General features: G+C 34.1%; 1 protein-coding gene across 1 annotated transcript; it reads left to right on the forward strand.

Annotated features, from left to right (window-relative positions):
• Positions 2138 to 9564, forward strand: LOC109232919 (secretory carrier-associated membrane protein 4). Its single transcript, XM_019398611.1, has 12 exons — positions 2138 to 2422; positions 4134 to 4247; positions 4329 to 4391; positions 4654 to 4687; positions 4781 to 4903; positions 6086 to 6148; positions 6237 to 6330; positions 6460 to 6505; positions 6585 to 6652; positions 7258 to 7306; positions 8122 to 8187; positions 9210 to 9564. Exons 1-12 carry the CDS (start codon positions 2360 to 2362, stop codon positions 9240 to 9242), a joined length of 816 nt encoding a protein of 271 aa, XP_019254156.1. The 5' UTR covers positions 2138 to 2359; the 3' UTR covers positions 9243 to 9564.

Here is a 9860-nt window from a genome sequence, read left to right on the forward strand (position 1 = left end):
TTTTTATTCTAATTAGTATTTTTTCTATTCCAATTTAGGGCCGTTTGACCATAAAAAAAGATGGGTTATTATTACTTTTAGCGCGCGCCAGAAACTATTTACATTTGGTAGCTGAAAAAGTGTATAAAACTTGTATGATTTTTGTATATAACATACAGAATGTATATGTATACAAAAAAAACATACAAATTCTATATATTTTCAGCTATTATTTTTAAAGCGGCTATACAATGTCATTCTTCCAAAAAAGATTCATATTTTTGAAAAAAATTCACTCTTTTTGAAATTAGTTCGATTTTCACTTGATTATGAATTTCGGAATTTCTTGAAATTTTGAAAACCTGCAAAATAAAATTTTAAAATTTTCACCTCATATCATTTATAAAAATTCAAAAATAGTCCAAAATTATATTAATATCCAAACACAACTCTAATATTTCAAATACCATTTTTACTTGACTTTTTCCCCACTTTTTCCCGAAAATTTTCCATTCTTATGTCCAAACGCCCACTTAGACTACAATTTTAAATTTTATTTTCTTTTAAAAATTTCTTGACCAATCAAAGAATGCGACATTGAGGCCTCATTTGTTTGCACTTAATGGAGGTCTGAATCTTAATAATTAAGCTTTTATTTTTAAAGTTTGGATCTTAATTATTCAGATCTTAATCATTAAGTATTTTTTTTTACTTCACAACCACTTAATGGGTCTGAATATGTTTGTATGATTAAAATGCTATCATCCATATCCATTATTAATTGTTGCCACCGCCTACCATTATCAACTACCACCATGCCACTGCCAGCACCACCACCACCATACTCAACTACCACCACCACCGCTATCATCCTCATTCATAGCTGCTACCATAATCGACTACCGCCACCCACCATCCGCACCACTCCCACCACCATCATTCTCAAACATAAACAAACACTCATCTACCTCAACTACCACAACTACCACCCACCACCACCTTCCTCAATCATAACTACCACCACGCACCTCCCGCAATTATTAACTATCATCACTTACCACCACCATCCTCAATCATAATAGCCACCACTACTAACCACTAGCTACTACCCAGAACCGCAACCATCAAATCAAACCTACCACCAACCACCGCCTCTAGTCGGCATTCACAAGCACCATTGTTAGCCATCACCACCGGCAATTACCATATTTTAAAAAATTATATCTTTTATTGATAGAATATTAGATTAATTACCGCAGAATTTCATTTGAATTTTTTGTTTATTAATTTTTAAATAAAAATAAATTTTATACATTCAAATGTTAAAAATCAAACAATCTTAATTATTTAGTATTCAGATCTTAATACATATCTTAATATTCAGATGTATATTCAGATTCAAATGTCTTAATTTGATATTCATATGTGTATTCAGATTCAGACTATGAACTCGTTTGGATTAGCTGATGAGCATTAGGTGCTGAAAATCACTTTTAAGTGCTGAAACTGATTTAATAAATAAACAATTACGTGTTTGGATATAAGTGCTGAAATTGATAATAAGTTGCCGCAGTGTTTGATAAAAAAGTGTTGATAAACTTTTTTTCTGTTAAAATGACTTAAATAACCTTAGAACTGTTTACACTTATAAGGGTGCAATTTCTTCAAAATTTGAGATTCGAGATCGATTCAAATACAAAATATTATATTTGTCATTTTATTTTAAATATAATTGTGATTAGATAAGATAATTTTTGTAATAAATATAATTTCTTTATTTGATAAGCATATAATCAATAAATTATATAATAATAATTAATAAATTGACAAAAAAAATTTCAGTAAACAAATAACCTAAATAGGACAAAATAGGTTTGACATATGGATACGTGAGTTTTATTTTAAAAAAAAAATTGTAGGGACAAAATAGTAAAAATTTTGGTCAAACTTAAAGTGCTTATAAGCTAAAAGATTATAAGTTGGGGGTGACCAGCTTATAATTTTTAACTTATTTTTACTTATAAGTACTTTTAACTTTGCCAAGTAAGTAGATAAGCGGCAAAGTGTTTATAAGCTTGTAAGTGCTTAGCCAAACGCCCTCTATATTAATCTTTAAAAAAACAAAACACAAATGAGGCATGAGTATCTCACTCAGCACACAAAGTCAAAGAGAGAAAAGTTTAGTATCAGAAAACACACGTGTGGGATTGCTGCTCTATTGAACACTTCTGTCACTATCTTTCTACACCTTTTACTATCTTTTACAACTACTATATATATATTTACAGAATCAGATACGGATTTTACAACTCTTACTTCAATTTCGGAAATATTATCTGCAAATTTTACGGGCAGTGAAGGGTATAGAGGAAAAGAGACAATGAGTAGAGGAAATGATCCAAATCCCTTTGATGAAGAGGAACCACAAATTAATCCATTTTCGGTAATCCCTCATTTTCCTCGTTGGATTGGATCTAACTATTTTTCCGTTTCGCTCTAGCTTTTTTTTAGCGTAATTTTTGGTCTTTATTTGGTACGTGTTCAATTTAGGTCTTTGTCCTGATCTAGATCTGTGCAATTCAAGTTTAAAAATACAATTTTAGTTATAAAGCAGCATTCTTGTTTTGAGTAATTTTTTGTTTGTGAAGAATTAGCCTAAATAGCTGCCTATTCAATCATTTAAATTAAAAATAGCCAGCAAACATATAATATACGTAAATGTATAATGTGTATAATCTTGTATAAACAGAATATAATTTGTGTATACCGGCTAGAAAAATAAACAGTGAATCCGGCCGACTATTTCCGTAAAGATCCTTTTTTTTGTTCCTTGAGTCCTACGTTCATGGGAATGACAAATTAGGATATCCTTGTCTGTAAACTTCTCATTTTTGTAAAGTAAGATTATATTGCATTACAGCAAATTTTTAAGTTTGGATGAGGTGAAATATTATGTGAATACATTAAATTCGTTGCAAAGTGATTCTAGCTTTGTATTTAATTAATTTTAATAAGAAGTGAAGTGGATTTCTAAAAAAACATTAAAATAGAAAATCTCATTTATAAAGTCATTTATTTTTGTAAGTAAATTCTTAGTTTAGTCAAGTAATCAGCTTTCATCTAAACTAGTTGGGTTCGATTTTTCATTCTAAAATATATTTTTTCGATTTTTCATTCTCTATATCCATTCCCCTCTTGGACTCCATTTCGTTTTAATACTAAAATATATTTTTCCTAAGGTAAGTGAGGGGTTCTTTAAAGCAAGAAGCTTTCTGAATCATAAGCTTGATGGCACTATAGTTCGCAGGACTTTGAGTATCTCCTTTCTTCTTATATGTTGGAATCAGGATACTTCTTCCCCACTCGTTTGGCATCCTTCTACTCTTTAGCATAACATTAAAAAGCTTATTAACCCATACTGCTCCAACTCCAAGACACCTCCAAACTTCCATGGAGATACCATCGGGACCACAGGTTTTCTAGTCCTCATATTTTTCATGGCACCTTTAACTTTACAAGTCTAATTCTACAAGTGTATCTAAATTTTCTATTGTGCACAAGTACAGAGGTATATAAAGTTACCCTCGTTATTGGAGTTGAACATTTGATCTAGATAATACCTCCATGTCTCTTTGATCTCATTATCTCCTCTCAGCATGTGCTGAGAATTATCCGTAATACACTTTACCTGTCCTTAGCCCTCTCCTCTCTCAGGCATGTTAGTTCATACATTTCTACCATTGGATACTTTTATCGAAAAATAGCTTAGCCTTTTTCTTACTTTAATCCTTAGCGCTGATCCTAACATCTGATACTAACTTTCTTGTATCTCATCTATCATGCACTTAATAAAAAAGCCATTACCCTACCTTGTCTGGTTGACTTTAATCTCCTTTGGATGACTCTCTGCCCTGCTTCCGTATGAGGACAACAATTGAATATATTTTTCATAGAACTATCATAGAACTGCCAATTGCTTTATAGTGCATAAAAACTGTGACATTGGTTTACAGCTAGTTGAGCCTAGGGATGCATCGCGTGCATGTTTAATTTGTGCATTTGTTATACACTAATACTTATGAACACACTGGTGACTTTCAGTATGGTAATGAAATGCGAAATTCCTCCCATTTCTCATTTGTTTCTTCTTGCAGAATGGTGGATCTGCTCCTGCAACTAAATCACGCTTTCCGCAAATGATTGCTAGCACTCTTGGTTTTGGCCAAAAGAATGATGCCACTGTTGATATTCCGTTGGATTCAATGAATGTAATGATTTTATAGCTATACTTTGCATTTCACCATAGAGCATTGGATTTTCTGAATCAGTTCTCATGAATTGTGAATCAGGATCCCAAGAAAAGGCAAAAGGAACTAGCAGCCTGGGCAGAAGATCTGGAAAAAAAAGAAAGGGTTGGTTTCTGACTTCTGAGCCAAAATTGTTGTGTGCAATATAAATCTTGTAAATTTTATTTCCTTATTGTTTCCCAATTGTGTACTACTCCTAACTCCTAAGTATGGAAATGCTCTTGAAAATCCTGTTTGAGTTACTTATTTTCTGCATGTTTTCAAACCATGGCAAATTCCCTCAACCTATCTAGTGTTCTCTAGTCTATTTTGCTTTGCATATCATCTTGTGGCTTATGCATGCGCTCATGAACTGCTGGTTTTGCAGGAGATAAAACGAAGAGAAGATGCTGTTGCTAGCGGTAAATATGACTTGTGGGAGAGTGCTGAAATTATCTTGCACATTTTCTCTCTTACATGCTGATATTCGTTTTTTTTTCTATGCTTCAATTTAGCTGGTGTTCCGACCAATGATAAGAACTGGCCGCCATTTTTTCCAATTATTCATCACGATATAGCAAATGAAATACCAGTTCATGCTCAAAGGATGCAGTATTTGGCTTTTGCAAGTTGGCTAGGTGTGCTTCTTTGCACTTCTTCGCTTCTGTTCACTTTTCTCTTGTAGAGGACTGTTTGTATGTTAGGAAGTTACTTATTCTTTTTTTTAGGGTTTAATTAGATGTTGCAAACATTCACATTTTTGATGTCCTTTTATTTGGCACAACATTGGACTTTTAACATGAAGATTTTACACCAATTTCGGCTCTTCTTTCTTTTTCTCCCCTTAATTGATAGTGCAGGGTGATTATTACTAAGGGTCTTCTCAGTTTTGTGCTTTTACTTAAAACTTAAAAGACGAAAAGATTGGAATGTCAATCTTGCTGCATTTTAGCCCAAGCTTATGGAAAGGTTTGCATGCAGCAAGTTAGTGCAGAAAGTAGAATGGCAACGAGGCTATTTTAAAAAAAGGAATGGAGAGGATGGACAGCTTTACTCTTCTCTTGTTTTGGGAGAGGAACTGATGTCATGTAACATATGCAGTTCAGCAGGGGCGGAGCACGTGTTCTGGCTACGGGTTCGGCGAACCCAGTGGCTTTGGTTCAAACCTTGTATTTTTCTTGAAAATTTTGTTGATTACGCACAAATTATTAATTTAGAACCCAGTAACTTAAGGCTTAGAATTCTGAACCCATAAGCTTGAAATTCTTGCCCCGCCTCTGCAGTTCAGAGCTTTTGTGGCATTACTAAAAATGGTACCAGATTTAGTTTAAATTGTTCTGCCTTGTCATCTTTGTCGTCAGGCCAAAAGGCCAATAGCTTTAGGACATGAGGAGCATTAGGTTCTGTTGAGTTCAGTTAGATTCTTTTCCCCAAATCCAACAATCCAGCTGTGAAGTTTGTTGAACTTAAAGAGAATTTTTTGTCACTAACAATGGATACTACTTAACCCCTTTACCGACTGGGAAGCTATATGTCAAGATTCTATGCAGTTTTCCTCATTGACTTTACACAAGATTCCCGATTCAAATAAGAAACATATCTAGAGTAGGATGCAATCAAATTAGTCAACCTTGATTCCTTGTTTTATGACGAGGTTTTTATATCTTTGGTGGAAAAGAATAGGAGAAAAATCTTTTCTTGTGGCCATAAGACTTATTCTTTTGTCCTTTGTCCTACTTGTAACGTTTTCTTTCAAGTGCTATATGGACAAGTCTTCATCTTTCATCATCTCCATGCTTTGTAATGAACTTTTTCTACAGGTATCGTGCTTTGCCTTGTGTTCAATGTTATTGCTGTCACTGTTTGTTGGATAAGAGATGGTGGTAAGTTCCATTTTCTATGACATTGTTTTTTTAGTTGTTTTAGTTCTTTACATTGCTTCTGACCTTATTTAGTCTTTGCTTTCCTTAGGTGTCAAAATCTTTTTGCTTGCTGTAATATATGCTTTACTTGGATGTCCCCTTTCGTATGTATTGTGGTATAGACCCCTTTATAACGCGATGAGGTATACAATCTTTTATTGTTAATTCATCCCCTCTTATCGTATGAAAGGATTTCTTCTTATTTTTCTATTCTATTTTCAATGCTCTATTACGATGACTCATTTTGTGCTCACTTATGTTTGGATTTGCAGGACAGAGAGTGCACTAAAATTTGGTTGGTTTTTCATGTTCTACATGGTATGTTGTACTGACAAAGTGATAATATGTTTTCTAATTATATCCCAGGATTTTCTGTAAAATTTGACTTTATGTGCAGCTCCACATTGGATTTTGCATACTTGCTGCTATTGCTCCTCCCATTATCTTTCACGGAAGATCCTTAACGTAAGTTTTGCTTTTATGATTCTTAGTGAGATGAATTAACTTTTTACTATGAAATGCAACAGTCTTAGTCAATGTGCTTCTTCTAGTAAGTTGTTTCGTGTATGAGGTTATAATTCTTAGCTAGTACCTTTATGAATATACCTTTTCCACAAATTTTACAGAAGTGTTGAAAATTATACTAGCATCTAAAGTTGAAGTTTAGAAGTGTGTGTGTGCTGTAAAACTTATAAATAATGAAATATGAAACCCAAAAACCTCTGCCTGCACTGAAAAGTGCATGCTTACTTTTATGACTAATGGATCCTGCATTTGATGGATATTATAACACTGGTCCCTTATATTGCTGGTTGCCCTTCCTTTAGATGTGTTCTTGAGATGGAATTAATAGAATTCACTTGCTTGTATACATACACATGTAACTCTTGGTTCTCTTGTTTATCTTGTTTTCTCGTCTAAAATTCATATTGTAGAGATGCTCTTCTCAGTTCATGAAAAGGGAAAATGTGAAGTATTGGTGCCTCCTAATCAGTGTGGTGTGCTAGCACTTTTAACGTTCTTGGATTATCATTGACATTTATATCTGCTCCCTTTTTAACTCATTCCAGGGGCATACTTGCGGCAATTGATGTCTTCTCTGACCATCTGTTGGTTGGGGTAAGTTATCTACTTCTCACTCTTTTTTTTTGGGGGGGGGGGGGGGGGGAGATTAAAAGATTGAAGCAATTTATTGACATTTCTATATGGTTCTTTGATTATGTTTTTCTTGAGAATCAGTCTCATGCTGCTACTTCTTGATATAGGGATGTTTATGAAATGAATAAGACCTTGTAAGGCTTATATGATTCTTCGCCTCTAGTTACATACATAGGTAGCAATTAGCATTAATTTAGTCCAGTTAAAAATGCTAACAAATAGGGTAAAAGTATATTATTCCACTTAAGGCAAGTCACTGTTTGATTACCAAGTGGCTCCTCTAAGTCTGCTGTTTCCGATCCTCAGCACTTCCTGTCATTTGTTCTCATTCCTCTTTGTATATGTACATTTTTTCACCTTGGTATTGCCTCTCTTTTAACATATATCAGCCTTCAAAGCACCTCATCAGGTTTTGCCAACTTCACCATCTTTTATGCTTATTCTCAAATTAAGGTAATTGTGTGTTTCTTTTTTTTCTTTTTTTTTTTAACTGGCTGGCAAAATCGAGCAAATCTTTCAATCGTTTCTCATTGATCATCACTTTAACAGGTTGAAGTAGATTTCAGCTTAACTGCCCTTTCATTTCTTGAACCTTACAGCGATATTAACTTGTAATGCACGCCATAGTAGTTGTATTTACTGATTTTAAAGGGTAGAACTCTCTTTAGCTACCTGAAACTCGAAACTACAGAAAAATATGATTATGTGATAATATCTTTTTATCATGCTTCTGATCTTCTCTTTATAAGATCTTCTCACTTCTCCTTTTCTTGCAGATCTTTTATCTGATTGGATTTGGCCTTTTTTGCTTGGAAGTTTTGCTAAGCTTGTGGGTATTGCAGGTTAGCATTTACAGAATTGGCATTCTGATTTTGTGAATCAACTATCTACGCATCAACTTCGTAAACTTTGACCACAATCTTCTTTTTGCGTTTGTTCCGAGTGGCCTTCTTTTTGCCTTTTTTTCTTTTGCACTTGCTAACTTTCTTTGGCTTGTGGGCTTGATTCCAAAAGTTTCTTGGAATGTCCTTCGATCTCGAAGCATAAAGAAAAAAGAGTTTCACATTAAACATATTCTAGTCGCTTTCCTCTGGATGGAAAAGGTTGGTTTTCTTGGGAGTTCTTTCTATGATTAAAACGTCGTCTCTTCTTTTTGGGGTGTGTGTGGTTGGTGTCCGTCGATGGTGTGAAATCCCTTTCCTTTGTCGAATTCCAAAAACGAATGAGAGGTTCCTCACTCTTCTTTGATCAGTCTTAGGACGGAGTGGAAGCCCCGACTTGTATAGGAGTTTAATGTATCCAGAAACTCAAGATAGCAAATGGCAGGGTGGGGCTTTTGTTGAACTCTTGTTGAATGTGTTAGATAATTAGATACTATAGATGCTTGATAACAATGAAAAGTGATACGATGCTAGTTCCAGTTAATTTGCTATACAACATTAACTGGGGGTAAAAAGAAACTTAGTGTCAAGAATTGGTAATGTTTAATTACATATACTGATGTTTGCTTTAAAAACTCAATATTTGTAGTTGTAGGTCCTTATAAAAAAAACTCAGTATTTGTAGTTCTCTGCAGCAGCAGGCAACTTGTGCATCATTGCTTTTCGAAACAACATGAATACAAATCGAAGTTCATTCATATAGGTCATACGGAAAAAATGAAATTTCACTGGTGCAAGTTTTTCATATGTCAATGTTCTGCTTCCAACTTAGTTCAATAGATCACACTCGTATGAATTGCTTCAAATCCCTAAGCAATTATGTCATTTGACAATTGATTAGAAGGGGGAAAATGTTGTTGGCTGCTAACTATTTCTTGTTAATTTCATTTGCTTCTCACAATGTCTGTGTACTGTCACTGCAGAAAGTCTACCTGTACTTCCGCGGGCACAAGTGAGCATGATTTCGGATTCAAGACCTCAATTCAGCTGCATTTTTCGTTTTTTTTCCCCTCGAGGAACCTAAGCTTGTGTCTTTACCTCTGGAAATATTTTTTGGCTGAGTTGTGGTACGCGGGATAGAGTTGTATGTTTTGTAGGATCATACAACTTGTTACTCCAATTGTGAGAGATAGAAGTAAATTCATTTCTATTGAACTCTTAGTTATATCATAATATTGCCCATGTATGTAATTGCCACTGCATTCTATCAACTTACTCTGCCTTATTGAGCCTGTATTATAGTCTTTGGGGTTGAATTCTGTTTGGCAATTACCATTATGTTGAGCTTGTATCAATTTTTTTTTTCTCAAACCGAACTCCTCCATCCTTTTGGGCACATGGATGCGAGAACCAATTGGAGTAATCAATCGCTTTTTTTTTAATCTGCCCAAATTTGGAGGGACGTACTTCACTAAGTTGGTAAATACTTGAATCAAGGGTACTTTTTTTTTTTTTTTCCGATTATTATTCTAATAGTCCTTTTCCTTGTTTCATAAATAGTTTTAATAACACAAGTTTCTTGGTCCCTAAAAATGAATTTCATTAGACTTATTAAATAAAAAAAAGTACAAATA

Source organism: Nicotiana attenuata, chromosome 10, assembly GCF_001879085.1.
Source record: "Nicotiana attenuata strain UT chromosome 10, NIATTr2, whole genome shotgun sequence".
Lineage (NCBI taxonomy): Eukaryota > Viridiplantae > Streptophyta > Magnoliopsida > Solanales > Solanaceae > Nicotiana > Nicotiana attenuata.